We start from the raw sequence: 22,389 nt of genomic DNA, 5'->3' as shown, positions 1-22,389 counted from the left end.
GTGTGTGTGTGTGCTCACGCTCCCAACCAGAGGGATGTGTGGTATCCATTATAGCATTTGGTAAATTGAACGCTTTACTGTTCAATCCAGGGCAGGGGGCACACTGGGGCGGTGTGTGTGTTGGTTCCTCGGGCTCTATCCTGGAATGCACCCTACCACCACTGGTTATGAGTCCAAGGCGAGACTAGACCATATTACTAGAGGTCGTTCTTTCACCTCGTTTGATTTCCAGGTGAGGATCAAAGGCTCTCAAAGCACCAGTTGTAGCCTTTTGAAGCCAAACTGTTTCAGGCGGGAGGCTACAGGGGCCCACATTGCCTATATGGTAGGAGAAACACTGCTATAAAGCCCCACAGTGGAGGTGTCATAATACCCATAAATACCCACCTTGTCCTAGAGAGATTTACATGGTTATCAAAATGCCACGCCAGGGTGAGTCTATAAGAAACACAGCCCTTATTTTAAGTGTTTCTAATATCCCCTATGGGTAAAATGAATGGTGGAAAAACGATTGTAACCATTTCCCTGTTTGATCGCTAGGTTTTATGGCTATTATGGGTATAATACTCTATAGGTGTCTTAAAGTCAAGTGCTTTCACCAGTCTCCCTGTTTAGCCAACTCCTAAGACTAGGTTGAACTTGACACGTCTCTGATCACAGCTGAAACACATCCCAGCACCTAAAACGTGCCCAGAGAACCCCATAGAGGAATTCACCTAAAACGGGCCCAGAGAACCCCATAGAGGAATTCACCTAAAACGGGCCCAGAGAACCCCATAGAGGAATTCACCTAAAACGGGCCCAGAGAACCCCAGAGAGGAATTCACCTAAAACGGGCCCAGAGAACCCCAGAGAGGAATTCACCTAAAACGGGCCCAGAGAACGCCAGAGAGGAATTCACCTAAAACGGGCCCAGAGAACCCCAGAGAGGAATTCACCTAAAACGGGCCCAGAGAACCCCATAGAGGAATTCACCTAAAACGGGCCCAGAGAACCCCATAGAGGAATTCACCTAAAACGGGCCCAGAGAACCCCATAGAGGAATTCACCTAAAACTATTTTATCAATCTTAGAATAAGGCTGTAACATAACAAATTGTGGAAAAAGTCAAGGTGTCTGAATACTTTCCCGAATGCACTGTACCTAGTCCCTAGTGTGTTACTATAACATTCTACGCCCTGGATCTGAGAACATCCTTGTCATCGTTCTGTTCTGTTACACACACACACTCCTCTCACTCTCTAGTTTTCTCCCTCCCTCTCTTTCTCTTTAATACAGACTAGAGGTCAACCGATTATGATTTTTCAACGCCGATACCGATTATTGGAGGACCAAAAAAAAAGCCGATGCCGATTAATCGGCCGATAAAAAATAAAAAATATATATATATATATATATATATATATATAATATCAAGACACCTTGACTTTAATTGTTATGAAACCTTGAAATCAGCCCTAATTAATCGGCCATTCCGATGAATCGGTCGACCTCTAATACATATACACACCCCCTCCCTCTTTCTCTCTTTCCCTCTCCCCCGCAATTTTTCTGCCCCTCTCTTTTTAAAACACACCCACACTGCTGTCCTAGTCCAGTGGGAAAAAACACAGTCCACTGTTATACTCCTGAGTCTTCTCCAGTACCCATTATGATCCCCCCTTCTCTCTCTCTCTCTCTCTCTCTACCCTCTCTCTCTCTCTCTCTCTCTCTCTACCCTCCCTCTCTCTCTCTCTCTACCCTCCCTCTCTCTCTCTCTCTACCCCCCCTCTCTCGCTCTCTCTCGACCCTCGCTCTCTCACTCTCTCTACCCCCCCCCTCTCTCTCTACCCCCCTCTCTCTCAATCTCTCTCTTTCTCTATCCCCCTCTCTCTCTGATTCTCTCTCTACCCCTTCTCTCTCTCTCTCTCTCTACCCCCTCTCTCAATCTCTCTCTCTACCCTCCCCCTCTCTCTCTCTCTCTACGCCCCCCCTCTCTCTCTCTCTCTCTACCCCCCTCTCTTGCTCTCTCTCTCTACCCCCCTCTCTCTCTCTCTCTCTCTACCCCCTCTCTCTCAATCTCTCTTTCTCTATCCCCCTCTCTCTCTGATTCTCTCTCTCTAGCCCCTCTCTCTCTCTCTCTCTCATTCTCTCTCTCTACCCCCCGTCTCTTTCTCTCTTTACCCCATCTCTCGCTCTCTCTATCTCTCTCTCTCTCTCTCTCATTCTCTCTCTCTCTACCCCCCCTCTCTCTCTCTCTCCCCCCTCTCTCTCTCAATCTCTCTCTACCCCCCCCCCCTCTCTCTCTCTCTTCTCTCTCTCTCTTTCTTTACCCCCCTCTCTCGCTCTCTCTCTCATTCTCTCTCTCTACCCCCCATCTCTCTCTCTCTCTTTACCCCATCTCTCTATCTCTCTGTCTCTCTCATTCTCTCTCTCTACCCCCCCCCTCTCTCTTTCTCTCCCCTCTCTCTCTCTCAATCTCTCTCTCTCTATCCCCCCTCTCTCTCTGATTCTCTCTCTCTACCCCCCTCTCTCTCTCTCTCTATCTCTCTCTACCCCCTCTCTCGCTCGCTCTCTCTCTCTCTATCTCTCTCTACCCCCCTTTCTCACTCTCTCTCTGTATCTCTCTCTGTCTCTCACTCTCTTTCTATCTCCCTCCTCTCTCTCTCTCTCTCTCTCTCTCTCTCTCTCTCTCTCTCTCTCTCTCCCCCCTCACTTGTTTTCTCGCTCTCTACCACAACGAAGAGCTGCTGGCAAAACGCACGAAAGTGCTGTTTGAATATATGTTTACGCGCCTGCTTCTGCCTACCACCACTCAGTCAGATACTTAGATACTTGTATGCTCAGTCAGATTATATGCAACGCAGGACACGCTAGATAATATCTAGTAATATCATCAACCATGTGTAGTTAACTAGCGGTTATGATTGATTGTTTTTTATAAGATAAGTTTAATGCTAGCTAGCAACTTACCTTGGCTTACTGCATTCGCGTAACAGGCAGTCTCCTTGTGGAGTGCAACGAGAGAGAGGCAGGTCGTTATTGCGTTGGAGTAGTTGACTGTAAAGTTGCAAGATTGGATCCCCCGAGCTGACAAGGTGAAAATCTGTCGTTCTGCCCCTAAACAAGGCAGTTAACTGTCATTGAAAATAAGATTGTGTTCTTAACTGAAGTCTAGAACTAGAAGTCTGAAACAAAGTTCTAAAGACTGTTGACATCTAGTGGAAGACTTAGGAAGTGCAATATGACCCTATTTACACTGTATATTGGAATGGCAAAGAGTTGAAAAACTACAAACCTCAGATTTCCCACTTCCTGGTTGGATTTTTCTAGGGTTTTCGCCTGCTGCATGAGTTCTGTTGTACTCACAGACATCATTCAAACAGTTTTAGAAACTTCAGAGTGTTTTCTATCCAATAATAATACTAATAATATGCATATATTAGCATCTGGGAATAGCAGACCGTTTACTCTGGGCACCTTCTTCATCCAAGCTACTCAATACTGTCCCCGTCACCAAGAAGTTAATCTGTTTCCTCTTCATCTACACTGATTGAAGTGGATATAACAAGTGACATCAATAAGGGATCATAGCTTTCACCTGGATTCACCTGGTCAGTCTGTCATTGAAAGTACCGGTGTTCCTAATGTTTTTTTTATAGGGCTTGTGAGGTCTGGCCCAGGACTGTTATTGGCTCTTTCTTGGACCACAGCTGAATATTGTCTCAGTACATTTGTTCGCTGTATTTATACACCAAGTGCTTTCCAACTAATATTCCCTTTTTTCTCCCCAAATGTTGACTGTGTGCACAAGGCTTGTTCTGCTGAAGTCGGTGAAAAAGAAGCAGTCGTTTTTGTTTTGTTTTTCACGCGGGTTCTTTTGGTGCGTGGGCCAGTGGAAATTGGAGCGCAGGCAGACGGACAGACAGACGTACTGTGTTGTAGGCAATAAATCAACCCGTGGCAGGCAGGCAAGGCAGGCAGGCGAAAGTGTGGTCATGTCAGGTTCGCAAAACCACATGTGAGGGGGGCAGGAATGTTTGACCCTGTTCACTGTGGGTTCATGTTTGACCCTGTTCATTGTGGGTACATGTTTGTATGTCTGGGTCATGACTGCGGTTTTCCCTGACTCACAGGTGGAAGGGAGGGGGAGGTTAGACAGGCGAGGAGCATAACTTTGGGGAATCGCCCACTGCAGAGCCAGAGGAAGGTTGTTTTTCCTCTCACCCTCCTTCCAATCCCCCCTCTCCCTCTCCTCTCTCTCTCTGTCTCTCTCCTCTCTCTCTCCCTCTCCTCTCTGTCTCTCTCCTCTCTCTCTCCCTCTCCTCTCTCTCTCCCTGTCCTCTCTCTCTCTGTCTCTCTCCTCTCTCTCTGTCTCTCTCTTTCTCTGTGTACATGAGGAGAAATGACAAATTTCTCTCCCTCTCTCCTTCCTTCCCACTCTCTCTCTCTCTCCAGTCCCAAAGAATTTGCTGCAGCAGGTGCCCAGCCCCAGAGTACCAGAGTTTTACCCCCCACCGCCCGGGGCCCATGACCCAAACGTGGTTGGAGACAGTGCTCCCCCTGATGAGACGTCAGGCATAACCTCTGACACTGTGCTCTCAGGTGAGTGGTTGCACACAAGGCATACATGTACAGTAACAAGTCCCTGTTTTAGGTCAGTTAGGATCACCACTTTGTTTTAAGGATGTGAAATGTCAGAATAATAGTAGAGAGAAGGATTTATTTCAGCTTTTGTTTCTTTCATCACATTCCCAGTGGGTCAGACGTTTACATACACTCAATTAGTATTTGGTAGCATTGCCTTTAAATTGTTTAACTTGGGTCAAACATTTCGGGTAGCCTTCCACAAGCTTCCCACAATAAGTAAGTCAGGGCTTTGTGATGGCTACTCCAATACCTTGACTTTGTTGTCCTTAAGCAATTTTGCCATAACTTTGGAAGTATGCTTGGGGTCGTTGTCCATTTGGAAGACCCATTTATGACCCAGCTTTAACTTCCTGACTGATGTTTTGAGGTGTTGTTTCATTATATCCACATAATTTTCTCCTCATGATGCCATCAATTTTGTGAAGTGCACCAGTCCCTCCTGCAGCAAAGCACCCCCACAACATGATGCTGCCACCCCCATGCTTCACGGTTGGGATGGTTTTCTTCGGCTTGCAAACCTCCCCCTTTTTCCTCCAAACATAACGATGGTCATTATGGTCAAACAGTTCTATTTTTGTTTCATCAGACCAGAGGAAAAAGTGTGATCTTTGTCCCGATGTGCAGTTGCAAACCGTAGTCTGGCTTTTTTATGGCGGTTTTGGCGCAGTGGCTTCTTCCTTGCTGAGCGGCCTTTCAGGTTATGTCGATATAGGACTCGTTTTACTGTGGATATAGATACTTTTGTATCTGTTTCCTCCAGCATCTTCACAAGGTCCTTTGCTGTTGTTCTGGGATTGATTTGCACTTTTCACACCAAAGTACGTTCATCTCTAGGAGACAGAACGCGTCCCTTTCCTGAGTGGTATGACGGCTGCGAGGTCCCATGGTGTTTATACTTGCATACTATTGTTTGTTCAGTTGAAGGTGGTACCTTCAGGCATTTGGAAATTGCTCCCAAGGATGAACCTGACTTTCTTTTCTGAGGTCTTGGCTGATTTTTTTTTATTTTCCCATGATGTCAAGCAAAGAGGCAATAAGTTTGAAGGTAGACCTTGAAATACAACCACAGGTTCACCTCCAATTGACTCAAATGATTTTAATTAGCCTATCAGAAGCTTCTAAAGCCATTACATAATTTTCTGGAATTTTACAAGCTGTTTAAATGCACAGTCAACATAAAGGTATGTAAACTTCTGACCCACTGAAATTGTGAATTATAAGTGAAATAATCTGTAAACAATTGTTGGAAAAATTACGTGTCATGCACAAAGTAGATGTCCTAACCGACTTGCCAAAGCTATAGTTTGTTAATCTTATTCATTCCTTTACACTTGTGTGTATAAGGTAGTTGTTGTGAAATTGTTAGATTAGTTGTTAGTTATTACTGCATGGTTGGAACTAGAAGCACAAGCATTTCGCTACACTCGCATTAACATCTGCTAACCATGTGTATGTGACAAATAAAATTTGATTTGATTTAACAAGAAATTTGTGGAGTGGTTGAAAAACAAGTTTTAATGACTCCAACCTAAGTGTAGGTAAACTTCCGACTTTAACTCTACACACACACACATACAGTACCAGTCAAAGGTTTGGACACAGAATAATACTGAAGACATCAAAACTATTAAATAACAAATGGAATCATGTAGTAACCAAAAAAGTGTTAAACAAATCTAAATATATTATATATTTGAGATTCTTCAAAGTAGCCACCCTTTACCTTGATAACAGCTTTGCACACTCTTGGCATTGTCTCAACCAGCTTCACCTGGAATGCTTTTCCAACACTCTTGAAGGAGTTCCCACATATGCTGAGCACTTGTTGGCTGCTTTTCCTTCACTCTGCAGTCCAACTCATTCCAAACCAACTCAATTTGGTTGAGGTTGGGTGATTGTGGAGGACCAATCATCTGATGCAGCACTCCATCACTCCTTCTTGGTCAAATAGCCTTTACACAGCCTGGAGGTTTGTTGGGTCATTGTCCTGTTGAAAACAAATTATAGTCCCACTAAGTGCAAACCAGATGGGATGGTGTATCGCGGCAGAATACTGTGGTAGCCATGCTGGTTAAGTGTCACCAACAAAGCACCATCAAACCACCTCCTCTTCCATGCTTCACGGTGAGGTTTACACATGCCGAGATCATCCATTCACCTACTCTGCATCTCACAAAGACACTGGATTGGATCCAAAAATCTCAAATTTGGACTCGTCAGACCAAAGGATAGATTTCCACTGGTCTAATGTCCATTGCTCGTATTTCTTGGCCAAAGCAAGTGTCTTCTTCTTATTGGTGTTTTTTAGTTGTGTTTTCTTTGCATCAGTTCGACCATGAAGGCCTGATTCACACAGTCTCCTCTGAACAGTGGATGTTGTGTCTGTTACTTGATCTCTGTGAAGCATTTATTTGGGCTGGTAACGCTAATGAACTTATCCTCTGCAGCAGAGGTAACTCTGGGTCTTCCTTTCCTGTGGCAGTCCTCACGAGAGTCAGTTTCATCATAGCTGATGGTTTTTGCGACATAACTTGAAGATACTTTCAAAGTTCTTGACATTTTTGAGATTGACTGACCTTCATGTCTTAGAGTAATGATGGAGTGTCATTTCTCTTTGCTTATTTGAGCTGTTCTTGCCATAATATGGACTTGGTCTTTTACCAAATAGCCCTATCTTTTGTATACCACCCCTACCTTGTCACAGCACAACTGATTGGCACAAACGCATTAAGAAGGAAAGAAATTCCACAAATTAACTTATAACAAGGCACACCTGTTAATTGAAATGCATTCCAGGTGACTACCTCGTGAAGCTGGTTGAGAGAATTCCAAAAGTGTGCAAAGCTATCATCAAAGCAAAGGGTGGCTCCTTTGAAGAATCTCAAATGTAAACTATATGTTGATTTGTTTTACACTTTTTTGGTTACTACATGATTACATATGTGTTATTTCCTAATTTATTCTACAATATAGAAAATAGTCAAAATAAAGGAAAACCTTTTGAATGAGTAGGTGTGTCCAAACCTTTGACTGGTACTGTACATGTACAAACACATACAGCACGAGCATAGATATGCACACGTGATGTCCGGAGTCAGCAGTTCTACCCTACTACTACACCAGACTCCAGCAACCCCAAACATATTTTCAACAAGCGAAGAGATTGACAGGGTCATTCAGAGTTCTGTTATACTCCTATTTAAAGTCAGTGTTAAAATATGTGCCCCAGCTTGTGCAGTCCTTTTGGCTTGCTCTGTAATTAGTATAGCAAGCCAGTGAGAGAACATTGTTTTCACCAGAATGAATGGGTCCCTCTATGTACATCATAATGTTGACCTCATCGCCTTGTTTTCTATTATTATCAGTTACTGACATCATTTCACCAAGTTCCCAGAACTCTGCAAGAGAGAGACAAAGAGACAGACAGAGAGACAGAACATAGAGACAGAGAGACAGACCGACAGAGAGAGAGAGAGAGAGAGACAGAAAGAGACAGACAGAGAGACAGACCGACAGAGAGAGAGACAGAGAGACAGAGAGAGAGAGAGAGAGACTGATAAACAAACTGACAGACAGACAGACAGACAGACAGACAGACAGACAGACAGACAGACAGACAGACAGAGAGGGAGAGAGAGACAGAGAGAGGGAGAGGGGGAGAGAGACAAACAGACAGACAGACAGACAGACAGAGAGGGAGAGAGAGACAGAGAGAGGGAGAGGGGGAGAGAGACAGAGAGAGAGACAGAGAGAGAGACAGAAAGAGAGAGAGAGGGAGGGAGAGTGAGAGAGAGACAGAAAGAGAGACAGACAGGGAGGGAGAGAGACAGAGAGGGAGAGCGAGAGAGAGACAGAGACAGAGAGAGGGAGAGCGAGAGAGAGACAGAAAAAGAGGGAGAGCGAGAGAGAGACAGAAAGAGGGAGAGCGAGACAGAAAGAGAGAGAGGGAGAGCGAGAGAGAGACAGAAAGAGAGGGAGAGCGAGACAGAAAGAGAGAGAGAGGGAGAGCGAGACAGAAAGAGAGAGTGAAGAACCAGTGAAGAACACGCACCATTGTAAATACAACCCATATCTATGCTTATTTATTTTATCTTGTGTCCTTTACCATTTGTACATTGTAAAAACACTGTATATATATAATATGACATTTGTAATGTCTTTATTGTTTTCAAACTTCTGTATGTGTGATGTCTACTGTTAATTTCACTTTATATATTATCTACCTTACTTGCTTTGGCAATGTTAACACATGTTTCCCATGCCAATAAAGCCCTTGAATTGAATTGAATTGAATTGAGAGAGAGGGAGAGCGAGAGAGAGACAGAAAGAGAGCGAGAGAGAGAGAGAGAGAGAGAAAGAGAGAGGGAGAGAGAGAGGGAGAGCGAGAGAGAGACGGAAACACAAACAAAGCATCATTCATGAAGGGAGTATGGCCCGAGTCCAAAACACTAATTACATTCCCTAGTATACGTCTATCCCCCCACCAGTTCAACACTGATTAGGAGGATAGAAAGAGAGAAGGAAGTGGTTTTCTGAAGAGAGAAGTGTGTGGCTATTGTGCTGACAGTTCCTCACGGTTGAGTTACCTCGTATCCACACTCGCACTCACACGTGCACAAAACAACACACACACACACACACACTGGCCTCACATATAACACCCTTCTGGAATAAAACAGTTTAGATTGAAAATGTAAGAATGGGAAAAGGTGATGGACCTATAATTTGCTTTCTTTAGACACCAACCCCAGGCAAACCAGAATTGGTTCTGTGTAAATTCCCAGAACATTCGTTAGGTCGCAGCAAATGTTCTCAAAAACATTCTAGTTGTGGTGATGATTATAATGTTTGTAGAAAATATTTGCCTGATGTTGCAAGAATGTTTCTTAGAACACGTTTAATCTGTTCATTAAAGATTCCCAGAATATTTGTGTAAAAGTGTAAAAAATTAAACATTGTGTAAGAATGTACTGTTCAACATTGAGACGTTTGATATGGTCCCCCCCCCCCCATCTTATTTTTCATGATCTGAAAAGCAAAAGTGATCCTAGAACATCACTCCTAGTCTTGGATACCTTGTAAATATGGACCCAGATTTAGGAAGTATAGAGGATGGTGATTTGATGGTGAATAACCCAGTTACCAGTTTTTCCCTGGGTTAGTTATGTCTAAGAAGGCTAAAAAGGTAGCATGTAATTCCTGATTGACCATACTGCCATGGCGACCATACTGCCATGGCGACCATAAGATGTTAGAGAGTTTCCTGGTGACGTAGAGGATTAAAGACCTGGCTTGAGAATCAAACATTGCAGGTTGAAACCCCACATGTGTCAACATATGAAAGGAAAAAAAAATATGGTTGTGTTCGTATGATTAAATGCTGTTCAAATGGCCTATGATGTCATGTGTGTCTATAATCACCTTGGGGGTCTACAATACAGGAGAATCATCCCACAATGTTTCCACCAGACTTTTGCCACAACCTAATAAAAACATTCTGGAAAACCTTTTAAGGAACGGACGAAATGTGATCTAGGAATGTTCTTACAAACATTGCATAGTCATCAGCATGACTGGATAGTGTTTGTGTTATGAGAACATGCCGCAACCTAACGAATGTTCTGGGAACTTTCACAGAACCAATTTCGGTTTGCTGGGAAAACATCACTGGTATATTGTGTTATTACATTACCTGGAAACCTAATGAGAACGTTTGAGGAATGTTCTGTGGTGATTGTTAGAGATGTTGGGAATCTTAGAAGAACATTCCAAGGATATTTAATTGAAAACTTTCTTTGAATGTTTTCAGGATGTTAGAATCCTAATGTTCTTAATGTTCTGGGAATGTTCCCGGTTTGCTGGGACCATTTTTCCATTAAACACAAATCAGACAAATCTTTCCATTTGATCTGTATTTTCCGTTCTTTTATTTATTTATTTCAGCAAAGGGATTAACAAAACGCTCCATATATTCTTCTGAAACGATCAAATGTCTTTGTTTGAGACATCTCTTTTGCAGACTTTATTCTATATGAGGGCAGTATATCTAACAGGTAGTGACTGGTCTGTGACGTAGCGGTTGAATGTGAGCCAATGTGTGTTACACCGCAATCGGTCCCAGTGGAAACATTCACCGACTCAGTCAGCAGTGCCACTCTCTAAACTACATCACATCTTGAAATTAGGGCTCTAAGTGTGTGTGTGGGTGCGAGCATGTGTGTGTTTGACAGCTAACATGCTTACACACGCACACACACACCCCTCACACACCCCTTACACACTGCACACACACACACCCCTCACACACGCACACCCCTCACACACGCACACGCATACCCCTCACACACACACACACCCCTCACACACGCACACACACACCCCTCACACACGCACACACACACCCCTCACACACTGCACACACACACCCCTCACACACGCACACACAGAAACCCATCACACACCCCTCACACACACACCCCTCACACACCCCTCACACACTGCACACACACACCCCTCAAATACGCACACACACACACCCCTCACATACGCACACACACACCCCTCACACACACACCCCTCACACACACACCCCTCACACACTGCACACACACACCCCTCACACACACACCCCTCACACACACACCCCTCACACACTGCACACACACACCCCTCACACACTGCACACACCCACCCCTCACACACACACCCCTCACACACACACACACACACACACCCCTCACACACGCACACACACACCCCTCACACACTGCACACACACACCCCTCACACACACACACCCCTCACACACCCCTCTCACACACACTGCACTAGTTTGGGTCATTGAACTCATGCCAACTCTCCATTTCTGTGTTTATCCCAGTGTACATTGTCTGACTGGCTGAGTCGTTGTGTTTTCACTGAACAGCTAATTAACAAAGGCCCGGTCTGTCTCACATGTCCGTTTTGGATTACAGGGTGAGCCCACCTCTAGTCTTTATACGGCTAAGTACAAGGCGATATACGGATTTATACAGACAGTGTGTGTTGGTTGAGTGACTGAAGTGTCCATTATGAAGCTCAGTAATCAGACCAGCATGTGGATGGATCTATTACTGCTCAAACAACTCAACCTCAGATCACCTTTAGTTTAGTTAAACTACAGTCTCTCAGACTACCTACACACTGCACTCCTAAACTACAGTCTCTCAGACTACCTACACACTGCACTCCTAAACTACAGTCTCTCAGACTACCTACACACTGCACTCCTAAACTACAGTCTCTCAGACTACCTACACACTGCAAAACATTTCTAAATCCTATTCCTAAATCCAGTGACATGATATTTCACAGTACTCCATAGTCCTAGAATCAAAAATTCCAAGTCGAACATGACATTTGTGGTAAATATTGTGAAAGCAGCTTAAACTGGGAGAGAAATCACTCTGATCATGTGCACATGTTTTCAGCTTTTAAAGGATCAAACACAGTGATTCTCACAATAGATCTATTCCCGTAGTGAAGTGAGTCAGAGTGAACGAGACAGATCCAAGTGGAATGCTGAAGATCTGAGTCACCATTAGTAATAGCATCGTGTACAGTTCCAGTGTAGACAGAGTGAAGGAAGCATGTGGAGCGAGGAGGATACAGCAACAGAGGAAGTGGGTGACTCAGTAGTCCACTCATAGTACTCTGGGAACAACACACACATGCTTGACACTCAGATCACTAACTGCAACAAACACAGCTGTACAACGTTAAATATGCATGTTTTTGAAACCAATTAACCTTTAGTACGTATTGTAAATAAAATGTTTCATTTTGAAATCATGCATTGGCAGTCATATTGAGGTTGTCTTTAAGTGTTCTTTAGGCAGAATCGTTACAGATGTGCAATTTGACTGAGATTCTCAGTCAATGAACCTTGGTTCTCTGGTTGTATCACTATATCAACGTGTGTGTGTGATCATAGCATCTGATCCCGATGTTATGCTCTTAGTTATCCCTTCAGGCAAGAAGAAGCGAGGGAGAGAGTCAGGCTCCTACTCTGGGGAGGTGAAGACGAACGAGGAAGGAGTGGAGGAGAGCGCCCCCCAGCCTCCGGACATGAACCCTGTAATCAACTCTACGACGGGCAGCACCAACATGGCCCTCATCAGTAGCACACTGGCAGCCTACAACTACATAGCAGGTACAGCAACAACATTATAGCAAGTACAGCAACGTTCACACAACGTTACAGCAACATAGCAAGTACAGCAGCGTTCACACAGCGTTACAGCAACATAGCAAGTACAGCAATGTTCACATGTCACAGCAACATAGCAGGTACAACAACATTCACACAACGTCACAGCAACTTTGCATTACCACAATCTGTGCTGACCGTGAAGTAGAGAAGAGGTTAATGTTGGGCTCTGAGGGGTCCATCTACACTGAGGTTCCCTCTCCACTGTGACTGAGACCTCTGAGGTTCCCTCTCCACTGTGACTGAGACCTCTGAGGTTCCCTCTCCACTGTGACTGAGACGACTTAAATACTGACTGGAGGAATGGAGTTCTAGAGCAGAGATGGGTCCCCCTGTCACTTCCCTCACTCACTCACTCACTCACTCACTCACACACACACACACACACACACACACACACTGTGTATACCAAACATTGGGAACACCTACCTAATATTGAGTTGAACACCTCCCTTTTGCCATCAGAACAGCCTCAATTCATCAGGGCATGAACTCCACAAGGTGTTAAAAGCGTTCCAAAGGGATGCTGGCCCATGTCGACTCCAATGCTTCCCACAGTTGTGTCAAGTTGGCCGGATGTCCTTTGGGTGGTGGACCATTCTGGATACACACAGGAAATTCAGCAGCATTGCAGTTCTTGACACACTCAAACCGGTGCGCCTGGCACCTACTACCATACCCCATTCAGAGGCACGTTTTTATTTTGCCCATTCACTCTCTGAATGACACACACAGACAATCCATGTCTCAAGGATTAAAAATCCTTCTTTAACCTGTCTCCTCCCCTGATTGAAGTGGATTTAACAAGTGACATCAATAAGGGATCAAAGCTTTCACCTTGATTCACCTGGTCAGTCTATGTCAGTCTACACCACCCGCGCCAGCCAAATCTAGGAGGCAGCAAGAGATCGAGATACTTGTCAGAGAGAGAAGGCAGCTGAGAAAGCAGTGGAAGAAGGCCTCTGATGCAGAGAGAGAATGTCTCATGCTACTCCAAGCAGACATCAAATGTCGGCTGGCAACCTTGTGAAGAGCGGAAAACTTAAGGAAACTTCGTATGAAGAAGGAACATTCAAGAACACGGTTCTATAAAAAAAAAACTTAAAGTTTGTCAAAGACCTCTTCGCAAAGGAAAAGTGCGGAATCCTAAAAACTCCAAAGCCAGAACTGGAAGAACATCAGGAAAAGGTCCACCAGGACATGAAAAGGCATGAGGAGATAATCATCCCAAATGACATCCCACCCATTCAACCACAAGAATTCAATCTGGACACTGACCCTGCAAAATGGAGGGAAGTAGAGAACGTTGTCCGAAGAGCAAGAGCGGCCTCGGCTCCTGGGCCTAATGGAGTACCATACAAGCTCTACAAGAACGCCCCGGATGTTCTACGCTTTCTTTGGAGGCTCATGAGGATAGTGTGGCAGAAGGAAATAATACCAAAGGCATGGTGAAGGGCTGGTGGTGTGCTAATCCCGAAAGAGAAGGATGCGACAGACATCAGTCAATTCCGACCAATCTCCCTTCTCAACATCGAAGGGAAGATTTTTTTTCAGTATAATAGCACAGAGGCTGTCCACTTACCTGGAAAGGAAAAAGTACATTGATACATCTGTACAGAAAGCAGGCATTCCTGGTTTCTCTGGTTGCCTGGAACATACTAGTATGATTTGGCACCAGATCCAAACAGCTAAGAAGGACAAGAGAGACCTCTGTCATCTTCCTCGACCTGGCCAATGCCTTTGGCTCAGTTCCCCATGAACTCTTCTGGGAATCCTTCAACATTTTCTACATACCAGAACCCATCACTGCACTGGTAAAGGTCTATTTCCAAGACCTGCAATTGTGTTTCACAACACCTGACTTCACAACAACATGGTAGCGCTTGGGAATAGGCATAATAATGGCAGGCTGTACAATTTCACCTCTGGCCTTCACTATGGCCATGGAGGTCATCATCAGGGCATCGAGATGGGTGGTCAGCGGTGAGGGAACTAAGGAAGGGCTCCGTCTCCCACCTATCCGAGCATACATGGATGACATGTCTACACTGACCACCACGGCAGCATGCACCAGGCGGCTACTTGCAAAACTGCAGGATAACATCAAGTGGGCCCGGATGAAAATCAAGCCAAGCAAATCTCGAAGCATCTCCATAGTCAAGGGACAGCTTGAAGATGTGAGGTTCTGCATTGGAGATGACCCAATACCAACGGTGTCTGAGCAACCCGTCAAGAGCCTGGGTAGATGGTACAACGAAAGCCTCCGGGACAAAGATCAAGTGCAGCAAGTAAGGCAGGACATCGCCGACGGTCTTGAGAACATCAACAAGACCCTACTGCCTGGGAGGCTCAAGGTTTGGTGCCTACAGTTTGGACTTCTCCACAGGGTAATGTGGCCACTCACCGTCTATGGGGTCCCAATAACAACAGTGGAGAAGATGGAGCGAACCATTACCTCATACGTGAAGAAATGGCTGTGTGTCCAACGATGCCTGAGTAACATCGGCCTCTATGGCAAAGGGGCCCTTGAACTACCTCTTACAAGTCTAACGGAGGAGTACAAGTGCTCTAAAGTAAGACTTCAGATGACATTGAAGGACTCCAAAGACCAGACCATTAGCAAGGCTGCACCTCCCCTACAAACTGGACGGAAATGGACATCATCCAAGGCTGTGTAGCAAGCAACATCAGCCTTGAGACACCAAGACATCGTGGGGAATATCCATCATGGAAGAGGAGGCTTTGGCCTGGCAGCAAGCAAACCAACGTTCCATAAGCCAACAAAATCTGAACGCAGGAAGCTGGTGGTCAAGGAGGTGCGCAGACAGGAGGAGACTGCAAGAAGTGCAAAGGGTGTCTCTCTTGCTAAACAAGGGCAATGGACGCGGTGTGAAGGCCTGGAGAGGAGAAAGATCAACTGGAGTGAGCTTTGGCAAATGGAGGCAAGCAACATCAACTTCGTCATAAGAGCTGTTTATGATGTGCTTCCATCACCAAAAAATCTACATCAATGGTATGGCGAGGACCCGACCTGCCCTCTCTGCCCAGCTCCAGCGACTCTCAGGCATATAATGACAGGTTTCAAGACCAGCCTCTCACAAGGCCGTGACACCTTGAGGCACAATCAGGTCCTCAAGAGCCTGGCTGCAGCACTTGAGACAAAGAGGAGTGCAACCAATTCATTACCTCCAAAAACAAGCAATCCAGTCAAAACAACAACATTCATCCGGGACAGAAAAGGCCCAAGCATCCTCCTACGAAGCCAGAAACTGGACACCTAGCCATGGCCCGGGACTGGAAGATGCTTGTCGATATTGGCCAGCAGCTCATTTTTCCACCTGAGATTGCTTCTACCAACCTTAGGCCAGACATGGTACTCTGATCCCCTTCACGAAAGGCTGTGTACATCATAGAGCTCACAGTCCCGTGGGAAAACTCTGTTGAAGAGGCCTACGAGCGTAAGAAACTGCGTTACACAGAGTTGGCAGCAGACGCAACTCAGCGTGGCTGGAATGCAAAAGTCTGGCCAGTTGAAGTGGGATGCAGAGGATTCGTGGCTTCTTCCACCATCAGGTTGCTGAAAGAACTTGGAATCCATGGACAGGCTCTGCGGCAGACCGTCAGAGCAGTTTCTCATGCAGCTGAAAGAGGCAGCCAGTGGATCTGGATCAAACGGAAGGACCCTTGCGGGGCTATAACTTCATGACCCCCCACCTGAGAACCCAATTCAGATCCCTCCAACTTGAGGAGGGCATATGAGGTATGCGGTCAGCTGTAGGGCTGGCTCAGGGAAGAGGATGCCCCTGCCTTGCATAGTCCCGTGGGAAATCTTAATTGGGCATGGGACACAAGCTAAGGCTGGATCACCCTTTAGCTGGCCACCTTTGATGAGGGTGTTTAATGATTAAAGGCCGAAACACCCACTGATTCGAAGGCACACTACTGAGAATGTGTCCCAAAAGTGACATCTTAACCCAGTCTAAGAAATAAACCTCCCATGCCACTCTGTCAACATCACGGCAAATCTCATGCGAGTGCATTCCATCTATTGGCACAATGGAGTTTTTAACATCTCGTCCCGTGTTTTATGATTCTGTTTCCGTCATGGAAAGAACAGGTGTTCTTAATGTTTTGTATACTCAGTGTATATCCACACAGGCATGCATACACACACACACACACACACACACACACACTGTATAACCTCCTCGTCTGTCACCTGCTCCATCCAGGAGCTAAAACACAGAGGAGAGGCAGAGGAGAAAGAGGCAGAGGAGAAAGAGGCAGAGGAGAAAGAGGGAGAGGAGAAAGAGGGAGGGGAGAAAGAGGGAGAGGAGAAAGAGCATGAGGAGAGAGGGGGAGGAGAAAGAGGGAGAGGAGAGAGGTAGAGGAGAAAGGGAGAGGAGAAGGAGGGAGAGGAGAGAGAGGGAGAGGAGAAAGGGAGAGGAGAAAGAGGGAGAGGAGAAAGGGAGAGGAGAAGGGAGAGGAGAAAGAGGGAGAGGAGAAGGAGGGAGAGGAGAGAGGGAGAGGAGAAGGAGGGAGAGGAGAAAGAGGGAGGGGAGAAAGAGGGAGGGGAGAAAGAGGGAGAGGAGAAAGAGGCAGAGGAGAAAGAGGGAGAGGAGAAAGAGGGAGAGGAGAAAGAGGGAGGGGAGAAAGAGGGAGAGGAGAAAGAGCATGAGGAGAGAGGGGGAGGAGAAAGATGGAGAGGAGAGAGGGAGAGGAGAGAGAGGGAGAGGAGAAAGAGAGAGGAGAAAGAGAGAGGAGAAAGAGGGAGAGGAGAGAGGGAGAGGAGAGAGGGAGAGGAGAAAGAGGGAGAGGAGAGAGAGGGAGAGGAGAAAGAGGGATAGGAGAAAGGGAGAGGAGAAAGAGGGAGAGGAGAAAGAGGGAGAGGAGAAAGGGAGAGGAGAAAGAGGGAGAGGAGAAGGAGGGAGAGGAGAGAGGGAGAGGAGAAAGAGGGAGGGGAGAAAGAGGGAGAGGGAGAGGAGAAAGAGTGAGAGGAGAAAGGGGGAGAGGAAAAAGAGGGAGGGGAGAAAGAGGGAGAGGAGAAAGAGGGAGAGGAGAAAGAGTGAGAGGAGAAGGAGGGAGAGGAGAGAGGGAGAGGAGAAGGAGGGAGATGAGAAAGAGGGAGAGGAGAAGGAGGGAGAGGAGAGAGGGAGAGGAGAAAGAGGGAGGGGAGAAAGAGGGAGAGGAGAAGGAGGGAGAGGAGAAGGAGGGAGAGGAGAAAGAGGGGGAGGAGAAAGAGGGAGAGGAGAGAGGGAGAGGAGAAAGAGGGAGAGGAGAGAGAGGGAGAGGAGAAAGGGAGAGGTGAAAGAGGGAGAGGAGAGAAGTCTTTCCTGTTTCTTTACCTCCAACGGCCAAATAAACACACTTACTGGTGAAGTAGAACCACATACACAGTCAGATAACCATACAGGGGACACAGTCAGATAACCATACAGGGGACACAGTCAGATAACCATACAGGGGACACAGTCAGATAACCATACAGGGGACACCATCAGATAACCATACAGGGGACACAGTGCTGGATCGAATCCCTGAGCTGACAAAGTAAAAATATGTTGTTCTGCCACTGTGGAAGGCAGTTAACCCACTGTTCCCCGGGCGTCTAAGACTGGGATGTGGATTATGGCAGTCCCCTCTCTGATTCAGAGGGGTTGGGTTAAATGTGGAAGACACATTTCAGTTGAATACATTCAGTTGGACAACTGACTAGGTATCCCCCTTTCCAATACAGGACACACAGTCAGATTACCATACAGGACACAAAACACACACTGTACTGTACATAGGCCTGAGGGCTGGGTACCGCCCTCCCTCCCTCTCTCTCTATCAGCCTGTGTGATCTTCTCCGGTGATTTAACCACTATTGTCTGTCACATTCTCTGTGGTCATGGGAGCAGAATTGAAGATGCTTTCATTTCAAACCAATCTCTCTGTGTTCAAAAATGTTTCACTGAGCAGTTGTGTAAGGCAGCATGTGTGAGGCCAGCAAGTCAGAGTTCAATTAGTTATTGCTTTCAAAGGCAAAACCTGTCCTTGAAATGAATTAACTACTTATGAACTATGAGCCATTTGACTCTCTCTCTCTTGCTCTCCCTTGCTCTCTAATGTTCTCTCACTCTCTCTCTCGCTCTCCCTTTCTCTCTCACGCTCTCTAACTCACCCTCACACTCTCTCTCTCCCTCCCTTCCTCTGTCTACAGACCACCCAGAGCGTGCAGCTCTCTACTTCCTGTGTGGCGTGTGCCTGGGCCTCTTCTTTACCCTCTTTGCTCTGGTCGTCCAGATCTCATGCCGCACCGACTGCCAACCCCGTCGTCGCCCCGGCACCACCACCAAGAAGCGTCCGCGGCCCTCCGACTCCTCATCCGACTCCAGAGACTCCGACTCCGACACCACGTCAGACCTGTCGGCCCGCCGCCACCGCCGTTTCGAGCGCACTCTCAACATGAATGTGTTCACATCAGCGGAGGAGCTGGAGCGTGCTCAGCGGCTGGAGGAGAGGGAGAGGATCATACGAGAGATCTGGATGAACGGTCAGCCGGACATACCCGGGACGCGCAGCCTCAACCGCTACTACTGAGGCAGGACTGTAAAGGAACCTCTACTAGATCTAGAAATGGGGGGGCTGTGAAGGTTGGAGCGCAGTACTTGAGATGGGATGTGTAGGACCACAAATGGACCTCTGGGTTTTGGGAATGGGGCCCCATGACCTGACGGGGACCTGCGAAGGTTTGGAACCCTCTGTCTGGGTATCTCCCTCTGTCAGTCTGTCTGTGTCCATATGGGTACTCTAGACCAGGGCTGCCCAACCCTCTTCCTGGAGATCTACTGTCCTGTAGGTTTTCAGTCCAACCCTCTTCCTGGAGATCTACTGTCCTTTAGGTTTTCAGTCCAACCCTCTTCCTGGAGACCTACTGTCCTGTAGGTTTTCAGTCCAACCCTCTTCCTGGAGACCTACTGTCCTGTAGGTTTTCAGTCCAACCCTCTTCCTGGAGATCTACTGTCCTGTAGGTTTTTAGTCCAACCCTCTTCCTGGAGATCTACTGTCCTGTAGGTTTTCAGTCCAACCCTCTTCCTGTAGACCTACTGTCCTGTAGGTTTTCAGTCCAACCCTCTTCCTGGAGACCTACTGTCCTGTAGGTTTTCAGTCAAACCCTCTTCCTGGAGACCTACTGTCCTGTAGGTTTTCAGTCCAACCCTCTTCCTGGAGACCTACTGTCCTGTTGGTTTTCAGTCCAACCCTCTTCCTGGAGACCTACTGTCCTGTTGGTTTTCAGTCCAACCCTCTTCCTGGTTACCTACTGTCCTGTAGGTTTTCAGTCCAACCCTCTTCCTGGAGACCTACTGTCCTGTTGGTTTTCAGTCCAACCCTCTTCCTGGAGACCTACTGTCCTGTTGGTTTTCAGTCCAACCCTCTTCCTGGAGACAAACTGTCCTGTAGTAGGTTTTCAGTCCAACCCTCTTCCTGGAGATCTACTGTCCTGTAAGTTTTTCGTCCAACCTTAATTTGGCGTATCTGATTCAGCTAGTTAAGATCTTGTTGAGTAGCTAATTAGTAGAATTAGATGTGTTAAATGAGGTTTGGACTGAAAACCAACAGGACGGTAGATCTCCAGGAAGACGGTTGGTCAGCCCTGGTATAGAGTAAAGACCCCTCTTTTTTTGCAGTGAGAATAAGCTCCTCCTTGTCAGCATGGTAAACTCGACCGGAGCCCGCCTGTCATTGGTGGAGGCTGAAGGTGGAAGGTCATTTAACTGCACAGCCTCGCATTTGACCTCCTCACACCCTTCTGAAGTGGAGGATCTTGGGATACTTAGGCTGTAAAGCCTGAAAGGTGATTTAAGGACAGTTGCTAATGTTACTCCACTGTTGCCTAGTGGATACTGAGAATTGGGCAGCTTGCTTCATGCTCACTCACCCTTCAGTATTTAAATGGGTGAATGGTTTTCGGGGAGGCATAGCACTTACAGTGAAATGTACAGCGTAACACTTAAGAGGGAAATGACCACGTTCAACCGACGCTGCCTTTAAAACTTTGAACTCAAAATGTGTTTGTTTTTTTGGAATTCATCTCAAACCCTTTATGAAATGTATTTTATATAATATTTAAATAGTCTTTTTTGTTATTGTGTATTTTTTTCTTTACAGTTATTATTGTGAAATATTTTTATACTGTGGCGATTGAAGCTTGTCTGGCACCTCAGGGATGCAATCCTAGGTGTATGTCCAAACTGGCACCCTATTTGTTTTATAGTGCACTACTTCTGGCTAGAGCTCTAGTCAAAGGTGGTGCACTACATAGGGAATAGGGTGCCATTTTGGACAGAACCCCTAGTTTTTCTGTGTATGGTCGTTTCTATTTGCTTCCTAAGAAGGGGATCAGGGCCTGCATTTAGCAAGTGTCTCAAGAGTATGAGTGCTGATCTAGGATCAGGTTAATACCTCTCCCTCTGTCCATGTCATCTTGTTCATTATGATCTAAAAGGCTAAACTGATCCTAGACCAGGACTCTTACTCTGAGACTTTATGAATTCAGGCCCAGTACAATGCTCTAGATGTGTCAGCATAAAAAAATATATATATACAACAAATACAATGTAAACTCAGAGGTCAAGTGATTTAATAAGCTTGTTTTTTATATGTTATAATATTCACAGTGCAGTGCCTTACCTGGCAACAAGGATGTATATTGGTGGAAAGGAAAACGCCAGTCACCTGAGTCAACCAATCATTATGAATTTATGAAACAATCAATTCCAATCATGTTTATTTCCATGTTTCTCATGTTATGTTTCTCACTTTGTCAAACGGGCTTGTGTGTGTGTTATCCATGTTTAAATGGTGAGGCAGGTCCCAGATAATGTTGTGCTGTGTCATGCCAATGGCCATAAAGACTTGATAAGACAGTAAAACAGATCTAGGATCAGCTAGGAAATGGCTCAAATCTATGTGCATTTTTTCAAATACATTGCACTTGTTATCATGTAGGAATGTATGTACAGTACAGAACACAATCTCTTCAATCGTCTACCAGTGAAATAGCTTCCAAATTATTACTGTGGGCAGCAAGACTAGTGTTGTCCCTCATGGGACACCATAGGGCTATCTGTCAGGTTTATTGTAATGACCATGTTGTTAATATAAGTTATATTCATCCAGTTCTGTTGCACTGGGTTGAACTATAGGTATCATGGTTTATTATAAGAAGTTTGGGATTTTCTTGACTGAGAGGGGAGTTGAGAATGCAGTGAATAATCTTCACTTCAACTGCAATCATTTAAATGGTTTTATATTGAAAAAGCTTTTGCATTTCAATGGGACAAAACAATATGGCAATAGCTGGTGAGACCAAATATGACTCCTTTGCTTGGAATAAACTGTGTTGAAAATAAGATCTTGACTCATTGGTTGTTTTATTTTGTACCTATGTGAATCTACCACAAATATTTCATTCCCATTATTACTGTTGTGTATCATGAAGATTGGGCGCCATCTGGCGGCGAGAC

General features: G+C 45.8%; 1 protein-coding gene across 2 annotated transcripts in view; it reads left to right on the top strand.

The window, feature by feature from the left end:
- Window positions 1-22,273, top strand: part of LOC135506182 (protein eva-1 homolog A-like) — a 186,840-nt gene extending 164,567 nt beyond the window's left edge. For both annotated transcript variants that reach the window (XM_064925665.1, XM_064925666.1), the window contains 3 exons: window positions 4,438-4,584; window positions 12,629-12,820; window positions 19,083-22,273. In XM_064925665.1, the coding sequence (XP_064781737.1) occupies window positions 4,438-4,584; window positions 12,629-12,820; window positions 19,083-19,462 (719 nt within the window). In that variant the 3' untranslated portion in view covers window positions 19,463-22,273. The remainder of the gene's footprint in view (window positions 1-4,437; window positions 4,585-12,628; window positions 12,821-19,082) is intronic.
- Window positions 22,274-22,389: the final 116 nt, after the last annotated feature.

This window comes from Oncorhynchus masou, chromosome 19 (assembly GCF_036934945.1).
Source record: "Oncorhynchus masou masou isolate Uvic2021 chromosome 19, UVic_Omas_1.1, whole genome shotgun sequence".
Lineage (NCBI taxonomy): Eukaryota > Metazoa > Chordata > Actinopteri > Salmoniformes > Salmonidae > Oncorhynchus > Oncorhynchus masou.
The sequence above is the reverse complement of the archived record's forward strand: the minus strand, read 5'-3'. Positions and strand labels throughout refer to the sequence as shown.